General features: G+C 43.1%; 1 protein-coding gene across 1 annotated transcript in view; it reads right to left on the bottom strand.

Annotated features, from left to right (window-relative positions):
* The window catches only part of ryr1b (ryanodine receptor 1b (skeletal)), a 75,839-nt gene that overhangs the window by 21,869 nt on the left and 32,207 nt on the right, over positions 1 to 21,763 (bottom strand). Inside the window, exons 35-82 of the mRNA XM_008297196.1 lie at positions 21,326 to 21,763; positions 20,678 to 21,241; positions 20,385 to 20,585; positions 20,073 to 20,184; positions 19,839 to 19,985; positions 19,404 to 19,677; positions 18,845 to 18,962; positions 18,611 to 18,743; positions 18,308 to 18,402; positions 18,078 to 18,213; positions 17,812 to 17,995; positions 17,591 to 17,702; positions 17,387 to 17,507; positions 17,125 to 17,294; positions 16,777 to 16,997; positions 16,424 to 16,514; positions 16,092 to 16,232; positions 15,836 to 15,999; positions 15,356 to 15,434; positions 15,170 to 15,259; positions 14,842 to 14,982; positions 14,637 to 14,714; positions 14,248 to 14,323; positions 14,030 to 14,153; positions 13,825 to 13,940; positions 13,671 to 13,738; positions 13,344 to 13,465; positions 13,023 to 13,072; positions 12,053 to 12,113; positions 11,809 to 11,935; positions 11,617 to 11,725; positions 11,457 to 11,538; positions 11,166 to 11,296; positions 10,726 to 11,046; positions 10,195 to 10,435; positions 9,213 to 9,300; positions 9,013 to 9,105; positions 8,613 to 8,627; positions 6,958 to 7,128; positions 6,270 to 6,329; positions 6,035 to 6,169; positions 5,816 to 5,928; positions 5,612 to 5,708; positions 5,417 to 5,523; positions 5,279 to 5,330; positions 4,342 to 4,422; positions 940 to 1,039; positions 5 to 84 (exon numbers count right to left, since the gene is read on the bottom strand). The exon at positions 21,326 to 21,763 is cut by the window's right edge and continues 6 nt beyond it. Coding sequence (XP_008295418.1) covers positions 5 to 84; positions 940 to 1,039; positions 4,342 to 4,422; positions 5,279 to 5,330; positions 5,417 to 5,523; positions 5,612 to 5,708; positions 5,816 to 5,928; positions 6,035 to 6,169; positions 6,270 to 6,329; positions 6,958 to 7,128; positions 8,613 to 8,627; positions 9,013 to 9,105; positions 9,213 to 9,300; positions 10,195 to 10,435; positions 10,726 to 11,046; positions 11,166 to 11,296; positions 11,457 to 11,538; positions 11,617 to 11,725; positions 11,809 to 11,935; positions 12,053 to 12,113; positions 13,023 to 13,072; positions 13,344 to 13,465; positions 13,671 to 13,738; positions 13,825 to 13,940; positions 14,030 to 14,153; positions 14,248 to 14,323; positions 14,637 to 14,714; positions 14,842 to 14,982; positions 15,170 to 15,259; positions 15,356 to 15,434; positions 15,836 to 15,999; positions 16,092 to 16,232; positions 16,424 to 16,514; positions 16,777 to 16,997; positions 17,125 to 17,294; positions 17,387 to 17,507; positions 17,591 to 17,702; positions 17,812 to 17,995; positions 18,078 to 18,213; positions 18,308 to 18,402; positions 18,611 to 18,743; positions 18,845 to 18,962; positions 19,404 to 19,677; positions 19,839 to 19,985; positions 20,073 to 20,184; positions 20,385 to 20,585; positions 20,678 to 21,241; positions 21,326 to 21,763 — 6,630 coding nt within the window. The remainder of the gene's footprint in view (positions 1 to 4; positions 85 to 939; positions 1,040 to 4,341; positions 4,423 to 5,278; positions 5,331 to 5,416; positions 5,524 to 5,611; positions 5,709 to 5,815; positions 5,929 to 6,034; positions 6,170 to 6,269; positions 6,330 to 6,957; positions 7,129 to 8,612; positions 8,628 to 9,012; positions 9,106 to 9,212; positions 9,301 to 10,194; positions 10,436 to 10,725; positions 11,047 to 11,165; positions 11,297 to 11,456; positions 11,539 to 11,616; positions 11,726 to 11,808; positions 11,936 to 12,052; positions 12,114 to 13,022; positions 13,073 to 13,343; positions 13,466 to 13,670; positions 13,739 to 13,824; positions 13,941 to 14,029; positions 14,154 to 14,247; positions 14,324 to 14,636; positions 14,715 to 14,841; positions 14,983 to 15,169; positions 15,260 to 15,355; positions 15,435 to 15,835; positions 16,000 to 16,091; positions 16,233 to 16,423; positions 16,515 to 16,776; positions 16,998 to 17,124; positions 17,295 to 17,386; positions 17,508 to 17,590; positions 17,703 to 17,811; positions 17,996 to 18,077; positions 18,214 to 18,307; positions 18,403 to 18,610; positions 18,744 to 18,844; positions 18,963 to 19,403; positions 19,678 to 19,838; positions 19,986 to 20,072; positions 20,185 to 20,384; positions 20,586 to 20,677; positions 21,242 to 21,325) is intronic.

Below are 21,763 nucleotides of genomic sequence, written 5' to 3'. Positions count from 1 at the left end.
TTACCTGCTGTACGTCACTGTTGCCTCCGTTGAGGATGGAGATTCCCAGTTTGAGTGTTGAAGAAACCATGGCTCCTGGTTCACCTGAAACAAGCAGCGACACGAGCGGTGAGCAGCAACGTGACCCAACAAAATAAATAACTCGGGTTAGATTGGATAATCTTTGTTTTCCCTGAGGGGGCATTTGGTTTGCATTCATTAGTCAACAGTACAAAACAGCATCATCATGAAGCTGCAGTGAGCTGCAAAAGCAGTTCATCAGTCCTTTGCTCAAGCGTTTGTGACGGAAAGAATTATCTCGGATATAAATTAATATGGATGTATCACTCTTTCTGCATTTTAAAAACTAAACTGACATTATTTATTCCTCCACCAAGATGAGACATGAGGTCGGTTTGTTTGTCTTTAAGTAGAATTATGCAAAAACCACCAAACCCAATTTCTTTAAAGTTGTTGGAGAGGTGGCCAAAGGAAGAACCTGTTTGGGTCACTTTGTTCATAATAATACAAACTGACAGATAAAGCATTGGCCTTGGCGGAGGACGTGGTCTCTACCTATCCTTCTAGTTTATCCACTCAGTATCTCTCCACTGAATTCTAGCATTTTTATAGCCGCTTTCCTGGAGGTAAATCACAACATCAGTCATCATTTGTTGTTCAGTGTCTCAGAAAACACTAACCTGATTTGGACTAAACCTCTGAAAGCATCTTAAATGTGCATCCTACACTTGACCGGGCCGAAGGGAAGAGTTCAGTTTTACAGATTAACCGAGATGTGTAGTTTATTAATCATGGGAAATAAGAACTAAAGCAACAATTACAGTTAAGACTAAGGCAGCTTATAGCAAAAATAATGTAACCCAATATAACGTCCACATAAGCAAACAAACAAAAAAAAAAAACATAAACGTGGGCGTAGACGGAGGGTGCAGCAGCTACCTTTGCAGGCGCTGATCATCTGCAGCACCATCTCTGCAGCCCCGCGGTTGTGCAGACGGGACTGCTGGTACAGAAGCCTCTGTTTCTCCATCTCCTTTTCCTGTGGAGCAGAGCAGGAGGGACACGGCTGTAACCCTGCCAACGGGGACTGCACTGCCCCCCGCACTCACACAAACACCAACACACTCGCACACCGCTATCCTCATTACGATCCTCTAACTGCACTGAAGTAAACCGCGACATCCCAGTTTGCAAAGTGTTCAGTTAATGGCAATATTTAAATCTCATGTATAATATTTCATTATCATGCATTTTGACTGCATGTGCAATATTTGATTTCCATGTTTGTCGTTGTCTTTGCTTTTTCTTTTTCACTTTTTGTTTTTTATTTTTGTTTGTGTTAGTTTTTCTTTTTCTTTTTTTCTTTTTCTTTTTCTTTTTTTCTTTTTTTTTTTTTTTTTGTTGTTCTTTTTTGTTGTTTCTTTTCTTTTTTTTCGCTGCTTTTTTTCGGTTATTTTGTATTTTTTGCGCAAAATCTAGCACAAGAATTTCCTTTGGGATTAATAAACTTTAATCTTATTTTAATATTAATCTAATTTCCATCTACTAGAGTTTATGTGGCACAAATACTACAAAAGAGAAGTACCTACTGCAATATATCATAAGAATAATTACATTTTATAGATATTTTTTTCACAAAAAAAAACATGTATTTCATGGACTCTGAGTCAAAAAGTTGCTGAGAAATAAAAACATCGGCGTTCAGGAAGAAGCTGAACACAATGTCTTATTACTGTAAAGAATAATTTCTCATTTTTATGCATTTAATTTAATTGCAAACTGGATAAGGACGATGCAGTTTGTAGGTAACACAGGTTTGATGTTTTTCTCTCTTACGGCATAGCTGCTGCATTGCTAAGAGTTACGAGTCCTGATCCTCCTACTTTTTGTTCACATGTGGAACTTCCAGTTTAGTTTTGTCCTGGTTACCAGCGTACTTTAGATCATCCAGATGTTGATGTTAATTTTAGTCATGTATCACGTATTTCATGAGGTTTTATTACTCACTGGATGAATCTTGGAAACATAAGTAGGTTTTTTGTTTGCTTGTTTCCCTGTTTGTGTTTCTGGGATTTTTATTACTTTGCTGTACAACACTGGTGCAATATTAAGAAAAAAAAAATCTATTCTTGGTTCTGTTTTGGGATCATTCAAGACACATACATTCTCTTCCACTGGAACGAAATGTGTATTAGTGATGGAGACTGTTATTCCAGCTCTTGACATCTTCCAGAGGCGCAAACATTCAGTGGCAGCAAACACTTCTTTTCCCAAAGCAGAACACACAACTTCACACATTCTTCCTAGGAAGCGACGGCAGTCGTCTGAGGAACACAGCATGCAAACCCGGCTTCCAACAGAACAGTTTCGGGTTGTTCTACCTGAGAGTCGTACGGTTACACGACCTGCAGCAGTCGTATTTGGCTCGCGTCTGCTTTTAGAAAACTTTTACTGTCGTAGCACGAAAAGCACGAGGACAACATCTGCTCTGTTATCCTGAACATCTGTGCTTTTCATTTTGTGATACATCAAAACATCAGCACAGAAAAAAAAATAATCACAAGAATTTATTTCTATTTTAAAGTGTTTGCATGTCTTTGCAGACGCTGTTTGCCATTTAAAATAAAATGCAATGGTTTGAATTATTCATAATCAATCGTACAGTGCTATAGAAAACTAAAATACGTGGTGTAATGCTGCATTAGTTAGTGCTGCTGCTGCATCATAAAGAGCTGTACTTCACTGCTGTTCTCACTATTTCACAGTTTTATGTTCTACTACAGTACAGCTGCTATGAACAACCATCCTGTTGACAAAAGAGGTTAGAGTCGACCCACCCGCTGCACACCATGCACGAAGCCCCACCCGAAGCACCCACAACTGTAGCTACCCCTCCCTCCGCCCCCCTCCCTCGTAAGCCTGGCATGTAGAAGAAATGATGCACAAGACTTTTCTCTGGTTACAGAGATTCAGATGCAAATGATACAATGACTGGAAAAAAGATGGCGTGTGATTATGCGTGATTATGCGTGCGTGTCTGCGTTTGCATGAGTGTGTCTGGGCTTTGGGACAGCATGTGTACGGCTGACTGTGCAGGCTTTTACTGTAGTCCGTGGTGAGCACAGAGAGGGAGACTGGTCCAATTCACAGTAAAGTAAAGACAAACAAAATCGGTTAATTGTCAGTCGTTCGGAAAGCTAAAGTTATCGGGTGAGTCCATGTGGGTGAACACGGCGAAAATTAGCAGGTGAGGACGGGAGGTGTGAGTCAGGGGGAAAAAAAAAAAGGTGGCACAAGTCTGGGAGAGATTGACCACAAAACACACAAGAGCAACACAAGAGAGCTGGTTTTACTGTTAGGAAAACCTGTTGCACGGTGTGATAACGCTCGTCAGTTTCCAAAAAGAAAAGAGCGGTTAAGTCTTGTGAAGGCAACATTTTATCACACATATCATTTCCAAAAAAGGAATATTAATCATGTGCAGCCTATGAAAATAAACCTAACTAAGCATTACATAAAGGAATTTACAGTGCAAATGAGTGTAACGCTAGCCTCCGTTTAAAGCAGTTAATCTCTACAGCTACAACATCACAGTGTCCAAACCTGGTTTCTGAGGCAAAGCATCATCTTAAAGGTATTTATTGAAATTACCAGTTGTACTGTGGGGTTGATTTATGAATTAGGAATTATGTTCTTAAGCTTCTAATGACATATTTACACAAATAAAGTGATCGTTGCCTGTTTGGGTGTTTGAATCTAACTGGATGTACTTACGGCAGCATTCTATTATTACTACAGTATTGATATTTTATTTATTAGCAGATTATAACTGCTGCTGAATTTACGTAGATAACTGTCTGGTGAAGAAAGCTAAACCAGGATGCTGTAATTCTCAGTAGTCAGTCAACCCCTTAAAAAAAAACACACACAGCAGGCTTCGAAACTGTGATTCTGAGACACCTAGCCAAGCCTCGGGGGTTTGTTTTAACCTGGGTTTTGTTGTCTTTAGCTGCACCATCTCTCTGCACTCAAGTCATGCAATTTAGGTGGGGGTAAAAAAAAAAAAAAAAAAGACAAATTGAGTCTGCAACGTTGATCCTACTGAGTCCAGCAAAGGCATGCACAGGTCAGTCCACCATAGCAGGACACGTGGTGTGAGTGAACGAGTGAGAGGCAGGAAGAAGAGAAAGAGAGAGAAATGTTGTAGTAGAAGTAGGGTGGTGGTGGTGGTGGTGGGGGGGGGGGGTGTGCCGAGTGTGATGTCCTGGTGTGGTCACTCAGTGCGCGGGGAGTTGCTTCTCCGCTGATTCCCCTGTCTCCCTTCCCCTGGTCCCCCCATACCATCTCTGTCTGTCGCACCTCAAAGGATGGCTCCTCCCCCTCCTGTTCTCCCCCTTCGTCCTCCTCACCAATGTGGCAGCTCTGGAGGAAGACGGCAGAGAGTCAGATCACATCACATTCAACGATCTCAGCGTTTGAATGATAATATGTTAACCCTCTGAACCCTCAAGTTTCAGAGCATTTTCATTTTTTTGCACACTCATTGTGGGCTCATGTTTCACTGCAATATAAAGTCCTGCACCTCGATGCAAACAGCAACAAGTTTATTGAACTCAAAAATGTGTTAGTTATAACACTAGAAATCATTTAAAAAAATGAGATCAAGATTCATCTCCTTGATTATTTCTTCTACAAAATAACAATACAAAAAAAAAGGAATCAATATGTCACCATTTTTCCAGGTGATCAAGGTTGGAAAAAATGGTGCCTCTAGATAATGTAGATGTTTTACTACTTAATCATTCGTTTTCATATCTCTTTACTATCTGTTCAGGTTAAACACAGCCTGCAGTTCAGCCGAGGTCAGCCAAATAGTTATTTCATGTGATTGTTGGTTACAGCTGAATCACTAATGGCTTCATGGCTTTGCTAAGATGCACAGAATTTAATTTTTTTTCCATAATCTGTTTGGAGTAAATGCTATATTTTAGCTTCTTTTTTTAAAAATTTGACTTGTAGAGTAAATTAATTTTTTAGAGTTTTAGAAGCTTTGAGTGTTAAAGGAATGCAGGAAAGTTGAAAGTCAATTATTTCTGTTTTTGCAGCTTCTTGATCTGATAAATTGTGTAATTTTGGTGATTTCTTTAAAGACAGCATGCCTATGAAACTAAACAATGCATTTTGGGGTTCAGAGGGTTAAACAAACAGATTTTTTTCATGCATATATCACATGATCTGCTTTACACACAACATGTAATGAAATGATCAGAAGTCTTACCTTTGCCATAATATCAGCATACGACATATAGAGATGGTCAACGTCAAGCTTGCTGTAATGAGACAACACGGGAATCAGTGAGTCTTATCGGGGAACACGTGACAAAGGTGAGTCGTGGAAAAAGCGAGATGCTCTTACGTCTTTTCTGTGAGAGCTGTGCGGCTGAAATGTAGAATCAGCTGGTGAAGGGGGTCAGGCTTCGACTCAGTCTCCTCTTCCTCTTCCTCCTCTTCCTCCAAGGCTTTCTAGTTATTGAGGATAACGTGAACCGTGACTAAACCTTAACATACACGATGGATAATATGCCTGAGAGCTGTGAGAGATGTGACTTACTGATAGGTCGTCTATCATCTTGTCTTCAAATGAGTAACCCTCAGTCTCTAACCAGTTGCGCTTGTAGGCATCCAAGAACATGTTGGTTGCTCTGTGCCTGTGAGAACAGCAGTGACTAATACTTAGGAGGGGTTAAATGACTCACGTAAAACCTTCAGATTTTATTATAGATCATTTTTCATGAGGTACGCGGGGACTCATTACGTGGGGATGTTGTACAGCGGTGTCATCCTGAAACAGGCCACCACTGCCCTGCGGCGCTGTTTTGACAGCAGCTTGTGCCACACCATTTTCTTCGACTTGAAGGGATGCTCAGTCTGAAGCAAACAGAAGAAGCTCTTCCTCAGAATATTTCCTATTATTTTTGTCACAATTAGGAAGCCTGTTTGCTTGCAGAGCACTGGAGCACGTTTCTCTACTCACCACCTCGATGTGGTAGAGGACGGCGGACACCTCTTGTACCCTTTTCACCACCTTCTCGGGCTCCTCGGCATCTTCCGCCTTTCCAGACATCTCCTTGTACAGAGACATCTGCCAGCGCATAGCTGGGTCCTCCACCTGGAGTCAAATATGCACAATGCATATAAATGCCTCCACAAAGGAATGTGTTGATTTATTATCTTCTTTTATGGGTAAAGCAATAAAAAAGTCGCCTCACCTTGCCTTGCAGATGCAGATTGTTGTTTAAGAACTCCCTCACTTCTTCATCTGTGTCTTTCTACAAGGTAAGAAACCAAGATTTAGAGGACATTTGCATTTTATGATCATTCCAGATAATCAAAACGTCCTATAGTTTAAACACTGACACGTATTTCAGCCAAGTTTAGCCAAAAAGTCCCACAATTTTGTTTTTTTTTCATGTGACTGTTGGTTGCAGCTGATTCACGAATGGCTTCACAGTTTTATTGAGGAACACAGAAATTTTTAGCTTTTACAAAATCTGTTAAAAGTAAACAGTATATTTTTGACATAAAAAAAAGGAAAACATTTAGTAGATTTAGAAGATCTTCATAATTTCTGGTTATTCCAGATAATCAAAATAAACCCCAGTGTATATACTGACACATGCTTTAGTCTCTAAATTAATTCCTATTCCTACTGAGCTCTATGACTCTGGAGAATTTAATTAAATTTATTGATTCATTTCAGACCCATTGTACCCACACATACACATGCTTATTTTCAAATTAGAAAATGATAAAAACATATTTTTTCCATATTATAATTAAAATCTTAGACAAAACTCCTCTACATTTAAAGCAACTGAGTCAGAAATCAATCTATAAGGTGTGTTTTTGTTCCATTTTTGGATACAATATACTCTGGCCTTAATCGCATCACAGTACCAGTGAGTATCTGATCTTGGCAACATTGATGAGCTCCTGGTCTGCAGGGGAGCACATATTGAGGCCGATGGGGAGCATCTTCTTCAAAGCCGCTACAATAAGAGAGGTCTGGACGGAGTAGCGATCCCCCCGCCGCTTCTTCTTGGTACGCTCCTGCTCTGAGCCTCCAGACTGAACAGAGGGAGAAAGTTCAAACCGACAGATCACTCACACACTCCAGGAATTCCCTTTGTATGCGACACCAGAGGCTTTTGGGAATATTTAACAAAAAACACCATGAACTACTCTTAAAACACAGCACAACAGAGTACAGTAATTGATACAAAACTATGGCAAAACCCGGCCGCTATCTTACATTTTAAGTAATATCACAACATGCTGATATCAACATCGTCGTCAGCTGAAACAGACCAACAGCTACGTTTTCCTGTAAACATCGACTTCTCGTGTTTCAGGCGCTTCAGCTGCACCAGCTGTTACACACAATGCAGCCTCACTGTTAGTAGTGCAGTGGCAGGACGGGCCGCTCGCCGTCCACTGGACGCACACAGAACAGCACAAGTATCTGGGGTCAGCTCCATCGCCCTGGAGCTCTTCTCACACTCTCCCGTCCTGAGGCTGCAAATGCTCATTACTGACTGTTGTCTGGCCTCACAGCACCCTCGCTGCCCTCGGTGTGCGTGTGTGGGTGCATGTTTGCAACGAGAAAAGCTCTTTGGGCATCGAGAGGCATTGTGATGATCAGGTAACAGAGGCTCACTACAGTAATGTCCATCCGATAGCCGAGGAGAGGAGGTTTTCACTTACAGCAACCATGTAGAGCATGAATCAAACAGTGATTAGATATTTAATTATTTAACAATTAAATGGTGTCAATGGACATGACATGGAGTCCAGTTAGTAAATAAGATGACAGCTATGTGGTGAAGCTAGCTTCAGGTTCCCTCCGACAGATCCAGCTAGCGAGATGTGCTGCTGATGATGAACAAAAATCGAATGGAGACAGCAATGGAGACAGCTTTGTAAACTCAAAGCTAATGGTGATACTGAAACGAGAAGAGTCCCCACCAGCGCAGGAATCTTTGACACAAAAAACATAAATAAAGCTGAAAAAAGTCCAAGCGTCAATGACAAAAGTTTCAACATCACAGATGCTCCACAACCGTATCCGACAGGGACGATCTAAAGGCAAACGGTTCATTGATCAAACCAAAATAGGGTGATGGCGCTCGGCTGCAGGAGTGAACAAAGGAGATGCACAACTGCTCAGCTGAGCGCCATGAAACCTCTCACGCTACTACCATCTACAGCAAAGAGCTTTCATCAAGCCGCTCCAGACCCCTACTCACACATATACAAACACACACATGGAAAACAGAAGCACTCACATTCACCACAACATGTACGTCTCTCTCACAGGAAACACTTTAAACAAGAGCACAACTAAATCTACGACATAGTCTCATCCTTTCACCCAGAGATGAGTTCTCTTCTGATTGTGTTCATAATCGTCTGTGTGTGTCTGTATGTGTGTGAAGATTGGGGTCTGTGAATATAAGAAGTGTGGTAATCCATGGGAGAGCTTGATGAAATGCCTTCCCAAACTCAGGGTGCCATGCGATCAGCACAGCGCTCGTGCACAAACACAGTCTAACCTCTCCATCTCCGGCCTAGAGGCCCAGCGTCCAACCCCGACACAGGATACAAGGAGAAAACACAGTTAGCAACACTCCTGCCACTGTCTAAAGACGTCATTCTGCCACTTACATTGACCTGGAAAAGGATGTGATTAGTCGTGTGATAGCCCATTATTCTAACATTTCTAGAAACCTAACACTTTAAATGATTATCATTTGCCTGATGTTCTTACTCATAAATGAAACAGCTGAGAACAGATCAAGAGGAGTCTCCTTTTAAATCTTTCTCTGCTTGAAATGGGTGGCGTTAGTGAAACATTAATTATTAGAGTTTAGTTTCTTAATGTGTTACAGCTCAAGATATGAAGTATAAACATCTGACAGGTCATTTTTTCCCCCCTTGCTTGTTCACTCTTACCTTGGTCATCTTGCTCTTACTGTCTGCAGTCAGGAAGGACATGTTGTTGATCTCATTCATCACCACAAAGTTCTGCTCCTCCCTCTTAAAGTTCTGAAAAAGAAAACACAAAGAAATGTGTTAAGTGGCAAAAGACAGACAGAAACCACACAAAAAAATGAGAAAAATATCAGAAAAGACCAAAAGAATAGGAGACTCACATGGGACTTGGACCAGAAAATGAAGACCTCTCCCACCATCCTAAAAAGTTCTTCTGCATCTGGGTCTGGACAAGTCAGCCACCGTGCCCTGCAGACCACGACAACAGTGACAGCAAGAGATTAGCTCTAAAAAAACCCAAACTATTAATTAACTATTGAGAGTCAGTTATTTTACTACAAAAAAAATAATACTAGGTTTATTTTGACAGCAAATCATATAACCACATCAAATGCAATATTTATCATCCTGCAGGGATTTATATAAAAAACTCTTAGTAGAACAATCCTTAAACTTACTTTAGATACTTTAGAATTGCTGTTCATATTGAAATTTTGTTGGAAAAAATCTGATTACATGCAGGATTTTGTAAATCTATACAAAACCTTTTACAAGACTGTATGCTGATGACATCTAACTCTTGTTTCCAATCCAAAACAAACAAAATGCTTTAAAAGATCACTCTTAAGACCCATTTTAATGAAATTTGAAGTCTTAAAAAACTGCACTACTATGTTATTTTTTTAAGCACACTATTGATATTGAAAATTTACTAGAAATAATCTGATCACAGACAAAAATTGGTAAATTTATGCAGAACTTATTATAACACTGTATGCTGATGACATCTAACTCTTCTTTCCAATCCAAAACAAATAAAATGCTTTAAAAAATCACTCTTAAGATCCATTTGAATGAAATTTGAAGTCTTAAAAAGATGCACTATTATGTTATTTTTTTAAACACCATATTGATATTGAAACTTTGCTAGAAATAATCTGATCACAGACATAAATTGGTAAATTTATGCAGAACTTATTATAACACTGTATGCTGATGACATTCAACTCTGCTTTCTAACCCGAAATAAACAGACTGCTTTAAAAGATCATTTGTAGGATCTATCTAAAGTTAATTTTCATAAATTTTAAGGACTAACACAGCAGCAACCATGTTTATCAAAGCGTCCACAGGTTGAGCTACCTGTTGTTGTCCACGTAGCGGATGAGCAACGGGTAGAGAGCGTACAAGTCCCGACACAGCACAGCAAACTCGTCTCTGATGGTCCCATTTTCGCTGTCCACCTCTGTTTTGCCCTCCATGCGCAGCTGATCCTCCTCAGCCACCACCTTTCCTGAGCGCTTCTTCAGCTTCTCCATGGTTGGGATGAAGTGGGATTTAAGCATCTCTGGTTTAGCCCTGCTGACAATGGGCTGGGCGAACACTAGACAGACAAAGAGTGAACAGGAATCATCAATAGTAACAAGACTGAGCAGTTTGGTCCATATATGAGATGTACAGCATGTGGAAATGTATTTGTCTACCCAAATGAAACCTGTACAGTTTGTCAAAATCACCAAGAAAGTGTATTTAAGTTGTTTGCAAACTCAGCTATACAACATTATGATTCACTAACTACAGTTTTGCCAACCATTTTTCCATTATGGTTGCCAGAAGATTTGTCAGATCGCCTTGCAGCATTCTGGCTTTCTTGGAAAAGTTCTGCTCACTGACCTGCTAATCTCTTCATCCAGGAGGCCTCATCTATGCCCAGGTTGTTAACTACGATCTTCATGATGCTACCCAGCAGCTGGTTGAGATGCTCAGAGGTGACAGAGGTGCACAGCTGGCCCTCCAGCTCAGGGAAATTCTCTGGGCCCCTCTCCCACCAGCGTGGGAGGTAGTTACACAACATGGGGAGGGTGATCTCGATCACATGAGGCATTTCTGTGTAGCGAGCTCCAGACTCAGCCAGGTCATGGATCTCTTTCATCAGAACCTCCAGCTCTGGGATATCGGGGCACAGCTCCTCTACTTGATTGGGAAGACCCAGAACTGAGAAGTGACAGAACAGACAGATCAAATAAATTTCAATGATTTGATAAACGCAGAAATAAAATGCACGGGTAATGTTTTTGCGAGGGAGGAAATCAAAACAAAATGTCAAAACCCACTGGATCGCTCTCTGGGAGTCTTGGTAGTGTAAACAGAGAATGTGTTGAATTCGTTCAGCGCTGGCTCGAGGAAGGCCACCGGCATAGCAGCTGCTAAGTGGGCCAAACACTCGCCAAGAGCTGGTCGCTGTCTGCACAAGAGAAAAATAACAGAAAAATCCTCGAAATATGTCTGCATAAACCAAGTAAAAATGAATGCAACATCAACCTTACAAGGCATTTTTCCTGTCCTGCCTTGGCTTTATAATGAAATCGTTAAGGAAAACTTGCTTTGCTCTTGCTTCTACTCACTTCTCTACATGTGGAGTCTTTACAGTGCCCAGAGAGTAGATGCTGCACATTAAACGATAGCAGGATATCTGCAAGTCGTCCACTGAGGATGCAGAGAAGAAACAAAGTCAAATGCAGTTCGACAAAAGATTAATTCAATGGAGAGAAGAACTTTGCTCACTCATGACGTCATCTCCAAACTGGTGCTGAGCGATGTGGTCAAACAGTGACGTGAGGACCGGCAGCAGGGCCGTGGTGGTGTAGTTGATGTTCTGGGACACGCCTTTAACCTACGGAAACACAAATTCAGATATCAGCTCCTGAGAAAAATGAACAAATGTCTTCAACGTGCAAAAACAGCTCTGCCTCTGACCTGGTTTCGACTGGACACTTTGCCCAGTTTCAGATTCTCGACCATCTTCTCAATGTCATCTGCAGCACTCTCAAAGAACTGGCGCAGGCCAGCCTTCACAATCTCAGGACCCGATTTCATAACAGTCCTTGACAAGGACACATAAGAAAAGTGAAAAAAAAGATGCACAATCTCAGAGTTTGTTTCTATTTTCTCTCTGCCTGGGGGAATGATGAAGATGTGGTATGAAAAGGTTGTGTGTTACCTGGCATCCAGTGATCGTGAGAGGATGTGCAGACAGTTTACCACTGCGCCCGCATCCGTTCCTGAAAACAGCACATTAAAGATGCCTCGTCAGTGCTGTCCTTTAGCGGAAAACCACTTTCTACAAGAGCTCAATTTAGTTTAAACGCCTGATTTATTCATAATAGCAGAGGGTTTCGCTTTAAAAGGTCTGTATCTAAAAACAGAGAACAAGGTATACACTTGAAGAGAGTGTTAGAAAACACTGAGCAAACTCACAGTCGCACTAAAACCTTTCATTTTCGATCACAGGCATTTTTGAATGCATACAGCAGCTGAGACAACTGGTAATCATTGAAAGGTTTAACCACACATTGCTGTATTTTCTTATGTTTTCTGGTAAAAATGGATTTCTTGTGCAGTGCCACCATTATGAAGTTTTACTTTTTAAGTGGTCCACCTATCATGTACTACAAGGTAATGTTGGGAAAAACTAAAGGTGACAGTGCTTTGCATTTACTGACCACTAACTGAATGAATGACTGGCTATTAAAGACAAATGGTGGTGAAAGGGAGGAGAATGAGCATAAAGCATCTGCTGCCTCATAAAAGCCAGGCTGGGGACACGTCACAGAGCTGCAGTAACATCAGTGGATTCCTGAGACCATTACAGACATTCATGCTCTCACATTGTGTGTACCAATATCAGTCAAAGCCTTAAAAGCAAAAAAAAGACCATTTTAAATCACGAGAAAACATTAAAGCCAAGCAGAAGCTGAGCTAAAGAGAGAGAGAGAAGCGTTAGAGAAGAAAAAGATTCAGTAAAGTGGAAAAGAGAAACAAGAGGCATGAGAGGATAGACTTAGTCTGCTGATTAGTATGTAAACAGGAAGGTCTCAAAAAGCAAGAAAGATTCGCAAGAAAACAAAGAAGTCAGATACAGAGGGACAGAGATGGTGACAGGGCGTAACGCCACCATGCAAATTCCTTACCAAAGAGAGAAACTCTGTGCCTCACCAAAGCAGCCAACTTACAGAAGATACTGAGGCAGGAGGAGAAAAGAGGAAAGAGAGGGAGAGGAGGGGAGGATGGTGAAGGGAAACAGGGCAGGAAAAATGTTTCAAGTACACAGAAAGCAAAAGGGAGGTCAAGGAAATAACGGATATTGCACAGTAGGAGAGAGAGAGAGAGAGATGGAGGGACGTGGCAGAAGGAGAGGACAGACACTATCACATGAAGTCCAAAAGGCTAAAAGGGAGGGTGAACAGTTTAAAAATCACATAATACATAGGACAACCCAGTCTTTTAAATACCTGGCAATCATCTCCTTCTCCTTATTGGACGAATGCCCTCCACTGCCCAGAACTTTAGCAGGAGTGGACAGGAAGTACAGGCAGTGGTTCTTGAAGTACTGATTCACCAGCGGCAGGAGGATCTATAAAAACAACCCAAGATTAATTATTCATTACAGAAAATAACCTTGTAAAGGAACACAAAATCACAGCATTAAACAAGACTCTGCCAGTTTAAGGTGCAGACAGAGGACAGACGTTTTTATCAGCACTGACGGAGACGTGAGGTTCTGTTACAAGCAGGTCCTGACTTCACTATTAAAGAGAGGGAACTCAGTGAAGCATCACCTTGGCAAAGAACTTGATCTCTTGTTCGTGTGGTGACTTCTCCACCCTACCACTGCTAACTACAGCCTCTGTTAAAACAAAAAAAAAGAAAGAAAATGAAGTCACTGAAATAAAAGGCAGCGAATGCACTACAACGTCTCTCAGACCACGGTACCGAGATGAGCGATGAACTCCTGGGCGATATCCATCCACTTGAGAAGCTTCTGGAGGAAACCGTAGGCAAAACGCTTCTCAATGGAGGAAATGTCCTGCTCCATGTCCTTCAGTCCCCTGAGGATCGAAAAAAGACAGAACAAAACTGAAAGCAGCTAAAACATCAGAAGAAACACTCCTCTCATACATCGTGATAAGCAGCTTACCTCGTCACAGCATATCCATTAAGCTGGAGGAACTTCAGCAGGTCCTGGGCTTTCTCTCTGTCTCTGGCCTTCTCCTTGGCCGTCAGGGTGTCATAAGGCACGAGCAAAGGGTGGGTGCCACCACCTAACAGGAACACAAGTCAACAAATTAACTACGCACCATCAAACAGCTAAATCACCCCTTGAGGATGTGTGTAAATAACTACAAAGAGTCTTGCCTTTGGCCTGCAGCTCCAGCTTCTTCTTCCTGCCCCAGGTGTTGTGATAGTTCTCTGCCAGCTGCTCAGCCATAGACTGAATGAAGAGAGAACAAGCAGCCCATTTAAAAGCATTAGGAGCAGAATCAAGATGCTGCACAGTTAAAACTTACAAAAAAACCCACAATGACTGAAAGATAAAACTAAATAAAAATTCATAAAACAATAAGAAGAATTAATAATACAACAGAATAATAGATGAAGTCAAGCTCTACTTGAATCAAGCACCGACTAAAAACAGCAATTCAAAAGATTCAGCAGTCGCCGGGTGAGAGTATAAATCTGCCAGTTCTTTACAGATGTCCAGGAAAAATGTAAGAGCTCTGAAACGCCGACATTAAGAAACGTACCTGCAACTCTCTGGACAGGGCCATTCCTGCGATGTCTATTGGCTGAGGGTTGTAGCCGTGACTGGGATCATACGTGGCCTGAAAACAAAACACATATGTAAAACACTTCTGCAAGAAATATCTCTTTTAATATGGCCAAACAGGAACCTCAGCACCAAGAATTCTCCAGGATATTAAATGTTTTGTTCACTCCTCTCTCTCGTACCTGAGCAGTTTGGGAGATCTTGCGAGTGGAGGCCTTCTTCTCGACTTCTCCCTCGCCGTCTCTGGCTTTCTCCAGGGTCCACTCCCACGCCAGCATGGCTTTGATGGATTCTTTAATGGGCCAACGATAGATCTCTTTGTCCTGGGAAACAGAAAGAAGATTTAAACGTGGAATTAGAGATGAAAGGTTTACGTCTCAGGATTGCTTGTTCAGCAGATCTGGCATCCTCAAGTGTAAAAGTACACAGAAGTACTACAAAAGTTACAGTTTAGTACCTGTAATCTGCATAATTATCAGCATTCAGAGCAGACAAAAGGTGAAAAGCTACCTTTTCAGAGAACGTTTTGTATGGCCGGAGCATCGGGTGAGTCTTAGCGTTCTCATCTAGCACCTCTCCGTACGTCCAGTTGTTCTGAATCTGCAAATTGAGGGAATCATTACAAAGAACATTATTTACTAATGACAAATAATTTAAAATCCAATTGTGCATGTTTTTTTTTTTTTTATAGCTGACCTTCTCAAAAGCCCATTTGTCATGAGTATGTTCTGCGTACTTGTTGATGAAAGCGTCCAGCCTCTCTGGGATGATGGTGCTGCGAATTGATTAACTCATATTTAATGCTGCACAGGTTGTGATTACATCAATCTCACCTTAATTTTAGGAATATCGGCATCTTTTTGTTTTAAGCAGTCAATTAAGTGATGAAACTGTAATTTTCTGTACTTAAGTCAAATCTCTTCTTCACAGTTGTGGCTTTTTTCTTTGAAAATGAGACGCAGATGTACATTTACGACAGTAGAAAAAGTTTAAAAGAATTACATGTGACTGCAGCATCACTGCAAGTTGCTAATTAAGCATCTCCACAAGCATTAAAATAGGAAGGCAATAAAAATTCAATGTCAGATCAAGAATTCAAGTGAGATTTTTCTTTTGCTGTTGTATTTTCAGAACAAATAGTATTTAAACTTTATGTTGTTTTTTTCTTCCTCTCACTTGGTGGTCTCCACTGGTTTGGGATCAAAGTTTCCCTCAGCATCCACTGAGGCCTTTTTCTCAGTGTGGGAGGAGTAGCTGGCATCCACATAGTCAGGAGGGATGGCTCCCGCTATCGCACAGAGGCAGGGCATGGCGATCTTAAAGAGCTCTGCATCGAATTTCTACAGTTCAAATTGAGATGAGAGAAGCCAAGTTAGTAAATAAAATCAGGTTAAAACTGTAGAAGGTGAACACCGCGGGACTCGTCTCTCACCTTGTGCGCCAACGATTCAAAGATTCCCCAGAAGAGCTTCCTAGAAAGATGCAGCTCCTCCTCAGAGGTCACGCCGAAGTTCGCCCATCCGTTTGGCAGGCAGTAGTACTTCCAGCAGCGCTCATAGTGGTTGGTCAGCAGCTGGAACAATTAAATCATTTATCATTTTAATGTATAAGACACTATAAATATCTGTAATCTGCATGTTAGCAAAGCATACTCTCTTCCACCTTACAATCTTTGCAACTTGTGTTTGAACAGATTGTGTGTATACATACTTCCTTTTTTATATTCATTATTTTCAGTTTTGTGCAATTCAACAGCAGGCAAACCTTAAGAGGCATCTTGGCGTATTCATTGAGGATGGGTACATCAAATACCAGCCTTCTGAGCAGATGCTGCAGCATAGAAGGTCGAAGGTACCTGTGAATGTCAGCCAGAACGCTTCATGAGAAATGTCACTGTTTGAAATGTTTTTTTAAGTCATTCAGGATCCTGTTTAACAGAGTTTAATCTGTCAAAGTCTCGTTAGTTATTTCTTGTGGCACAGATAACGTGTCTAGTAAAACCTCCTAGTAAACATTAATTGCAACATGAATCCAAAACAAAGATTTCTTATAACTATTCAGCTGCTCAACTACTATTTGCATTCTTCTACAGAGAGACGTCGTCTTCGGTTACTGACTTGCAGAGCGACATGAGGCACTCTTCAATAACGTCCCTCTGAGCCTTGGTGAGGGCTCGGCCGCGGGACAGACGGTAGATGGTGTGCAGCATGGAGTCGATCATGATGGCACGGTGGTCCGTCCCAGCAAACAACGGGGCACACTTGGTGAGCAGAGGCAGGACAGCGGAACAGAGGTAGCGGTTGAGGGCCAAGGCCATTTCAGTTGTACTGAACGCCACCTGAGATCAGAGATGACAGGGAAAACTACTTGTACTGACTGCAGTTGCTCTCAGCAGAAAAATACAGGAAAAAGCACAGATTTCTGACGATGAGTTCTTGATATTATATTTGTCATTTCTTACTGACCGTGTCCAGAGAAGCTGATGCTCTCATGTCAGGCAGAAAGCCGACCTCTAGCACGTGAAGCAAGAAGTCCTGGTTATCGATGCCGTAAACTCTGTCGAGGAACAGCACCATGGAGGCCTTGTGGTCGGGCACGAAACTGGCTGACATCTTGGGCTCGATGATCTGACCATCTGTAGTTTGGACAGACAAAATCATAGATGCAGGAGGATGCTAAATATGCCCACATTTTGTACATTTAGAAAGTACATGCGTGGTATTTCACCTTTTCCGTAGGCAGGAATCTGCACAGGCAGGCTGATGACTCCCACCAGGTCCTCGATGGGCACCAGAGACCTCAGGATGGCCCTGATTCGGAGAGCTTCACCTTTGCCTGCTTGGATCAGCTGCAAATGTAAGACATGCTTTATGAATACTGGTTCAGGGTACATGTAGGTTTAAGAGAAATCAATATCCTAACGCGACTCACATGCATCTCAGGGGCACAGCGACCCAGCAGGTCGATAAGAGCCGAGTAGAAGGACATGATGGCATTTCCCAGGTGCACACGGTTCTCCTCGTGCTGCTCCTCACCGCCAAACCTGCCAATCAACAGGACATCATCTTCTGTAACTAAAATTTGTTGAGTCTAACAGTTATGTGACTAAAAACTGAAAGGTGAATGAGGCTGCATGTGCATCACACACTTACATGAAGCGTCTGTCTTTTTTGACGGTGGGTCCATCTCTCGCCGGATCCTCTGAGATCTTGATGGCCTCCTCCATGGCAGCCAGCAGACCGTTGCCACCCTCTCCTCTCAGGGCCGGGCCGAAGCACTCGGGGCGACGGATGAGCAGACGAACCACAACGTTGGCGTTCTCCTCCACGCTCTCTCCTGAGAGGAACAGGCGAGAGAATGTTAGTGACGGAAACTCACAATCCGAAACCACATAATTACATGATCAACTGCAGCTGACCGTTAACAAAGACAGCAAAGCGGAGGAAATCCAGGTATCTCTCTCCTCCACAGGGGTTCCAGCAGATGTCAGGGTATCCCTTAGACAGCAGCATGGGACACATCTGCAGTCCACAGCCGGCCAAGTAAGTCACCACCTACATCATCGCAAAAAGACAGATCATCAGCCGACAGCTCCACTGCGCTCTTGTGGGTTCATTTTCTCGTCTTAATTATTTTGGTTTCGCAAACCATTTCCAGGTCTTGTTCTTGCAAAGCCAAAGCCAGCTCATTGTTATCGATGCAGGAGGCTGCAGCCACATCCAGAGGTGTCGACCCACGCATGCCTGCACATGGAAAATAAACGCTGTTTGTTAGTTCACTGCATAAAACAACATCACCTGGATTTTTTCACTGTCAAACACTTTCCACTGCAAGTTACAGAAAATAAATCATGTTTCAATCTGCTCATAAATACTCGAATAAATGGACAAGATTAAGCCACTTGTACAGCGAAGTACAGTAAAAGTATAGTGACGTGTGTCCGACACTGACCCAAGCCAATGCCGCTGTTCTGCAGCAGGTAGCTCAGATGGTCAAACATGGAGCGCTGGTTCTGTCGGCTGATACGACAGAAGTAACACAGGAAACGACAGCAGTTGGTCACCATTTGGGGGAATCGAATCTCCTGGAGAGAAAAAGTAAAACCTTTTGTAAGACACATGTGGACAGTTGCCCCCTGAAATTGAAAGGTGAAGTCGAATAATATTCGTATCAGTAATCAGTTACCTTTGAGTCTCCTCCTCCACCGAGCACATTGACCATCACCTCCATGACAGTCTCATGCATACCGAGAGCTCTCATCAGATTGGGGTGCTGGTAGAACACTTTGTTGTTCATGATGTTCCTGGAAAAGTTTGGAAAAATTCAGAAGTCAGAAGCAGCTCTGATGACACCGTAGTAAATCATCATATATTGATATTTAGAGCAGGATGAAGCAGAGACTGAACAATTTTCACAAAAAGATATGTGGAGGAGATGAGATTAGATGAACTTTATTGCCCTTAAGGAAATTTGTCTTGAACTAAAAAGTGCCAGATGCAGCTGCACATAAACAACGAATACAAAACAAGCACAAAAACAACAAAAAGTGCTTCAAAGGGTCAGAATTTCTTATTGTACAGAATAAAATTGCATATAATCATATGAGCGTAACTCATATGATCACTCAGTACTAGAGCAAAACTTAAACATAGTACTTTAATATTTATTCTGTTATAATTATCAAGATTAATGACAACTATAACTGATTAACTACAAATGTGCATACTATCACGCCGATACTGACCCGATGCTCTGGATCATGAGCCGCTCCTCCTCAGGACCCATCTGGACAATGAGCAGCGATCGGATCTGTCCCAAACACTCCAGCAGGTCCATGGTGTCCTGAACAGACACGGCGTTGATGGCGTAGGCTTTGGGCAGCGCTCTGATCAGCTCGCCGAGGCCGTCGTACTGCCTGTGCAGCAGGCTGAACATCAGACGGACCAGCCCGGGGTTCTGGATGAAGGACTCCTGGGCCCAGTGGATCATGGTGTGGGAGATGAGCTCCTGAAGGGTGCCTGGGAGACGTGATCAAGAAGTGAGCATCATCAGTTACTGGACTGAACTGATGTTCTGTGGATTCAGTGAAGATACTTCAACAGTTTCACCCGATTTAAAATAAATTATATTTAACAATTAATGCAAAATAAGTCGTTCAAATGTCTCTGTGTGGTCTTACTGGGTTTTGGTTCCTCCTCCACCTCTGGCTTCTCCTCCTCCTCCGGCTTCTTGCGGAAGTTCTTCACCTTATCCACCAGACTGAGGAGTCGGCCTCTCAGTGACGTGTCCACCTCCTCCTCCTCTGCCTCCTCCTCAATATGGATACCTGTGTGTAAAACAGGAAAACAGAATTGAAAACCCAAAGAGAATAAAAAAACACACAATACACAAACACACTGAGAGGATTTCTCACCGCAGTGAAGCAGGAGGTCATTGTGGAACTCTCCCAAAGTGTCTCGCACCTCCTCAGGCACCGGACACTCCTCATCCTCCGGACCGTGTTTGAAGTTGGTCAGCAAAAGAACCTTGAAGGGAGGACAGACAGGAAACCCATCAGTATGTTCTGTCTGGTTGCTTCTTTCCATTATACTGGGATCACTTTGAATCTTCTCCAAAATTAAGTTTTATTTTTGCAGCTCCAGTCTTCATGTCAAATCTAATCCTCAGAGGTTTCAGTACAAGCTGACACAAACAAGACGCAGTTTCTTGATAAAATGATCGGTACCTGGTCTTGCGGCGGTGAACGGAACTCGCGGGTCCTGCGCGCGGTCTCGGCAGCAGACATGGTGAAGGCTCTCATCAGCAGGTTGTAGCGAACGCGTTGATTGTCCTGAATGTTGTGGACGAACTGGTCTGAGTAGGCCACGATGGCTTCTACTCTGTGTCTCAGCTCGCAGTCGCAGAAGTACTGCAGGAGGGTGCACATCTGGGAGAGGCAGCAACATGAGTTTAAGATGCAGAACTTGGAAAATATTAGATATAAACACAAGTTCCTCAGAGTTCAAACATCACACTGACCTGTAGTTTGACAGACTCCGGAAGCTTCATCTGGAGTAAGCCTTCCTCCGGACCCTCCTCCTCTTCTTTCGCTTCTGCCTCCACAGCCTCGGCCTCCTCCTTCTCCTCCTCTGCTTTCTCTCCGTCCACTTTTCCTCCTTTGGCCTCTCCCCCCTCCTTCTCCCCCTCCTCTCCCTCCTCCTTGGGCTCGGCCTCTTCCCCCTCTCCTTTCTCCGTCTCCTTTAGCTCCTCCTCCTCCTCCTCCTCGCCGACCCCTTCGTCTTCGAGCTCGGCGTCCTCCTCCTCCTCGTCCTTCCCCTCCTCGCCTCCCCCTTCTCCGCCCTCCTCGGCCTTCTCTCCCTCCTCTTCCTCCTCTTCCTTTCCGCTGAACACGTTGGGGTCGATCATTTTGAGGATGTGCTTGGTGTCCTCGTCGTTGAAGATGCCCATGATGAGCAGCGTGCTGATCAGCTTCAGGATTGGGACAAAGTGGAACTCCACGCTGCCTCCGACTGGATCCCGCATGGCCTGGCTACCATCCAGCACAGCCTCTGTTAACATGCTGATCGCCCTTGTTTTCAGCTCCTGTGGAAGAAAAATAAATCAGCAAAATGCAACAAAAACCTTTACACATTCTTGCCTCAGTACAACCTGTCTCTTGCTCCTCACCTGTAGAGGGAATATCGGACTGAGAGTGTACAGATCGGGGTCGGTGCCGACAAAGTTGATGGATGAGAAGTGCAGCTTTGGCCGTAAGCAGGTGGTGAGGCCGACGCCAGGTAGAGAATGAGCCTTCTTTGCATCCGGATAGAGGTGGATGCTGAGAGTCTCCTGGCTCATGGGAACGATGAACTCCCTGTTGGTGCCCAAACGTGCGCGTTTGGCCGACTCCAGGTGGATGCTGATGAGCAGGTCGTAGTAGCCGCTGCGGAGAGGCCCGGGCAGGTAGGTGTTCTCGATGGCGTAGAACAGCTGGGATTCGTCCACGTGGCTGCACAACGCGTGAGCCACTCGGTTGTTGCCGAGTGCACAGACGGCACAGTAGAGCATCAGCGTGTGATAGTGGAACTTCATGAGGTCCTGACGCTCCGACAGCTCCAGGATGTC

This window comes from Stegastes partitus, unplaced genomic scaffold (assembly GCF_000690725.1).
Source record: "Stegastes partitus isolate 25-593 unplaced genomic scaffold, Stegastes_partitus-1.0.2 Scaffold1196, whole genome shotgun sequence".
Classification (NCBI taxonomy): Eukaryota; Metazoa; Chordata; class Actinopteri; family Pomacentridae; genus Stegastes; species Stegastes partitus.
Note: the sequence above shows the minus strand (reverse complement) of the source record. Positions and strands in the feature narration are given on the sequence as shown.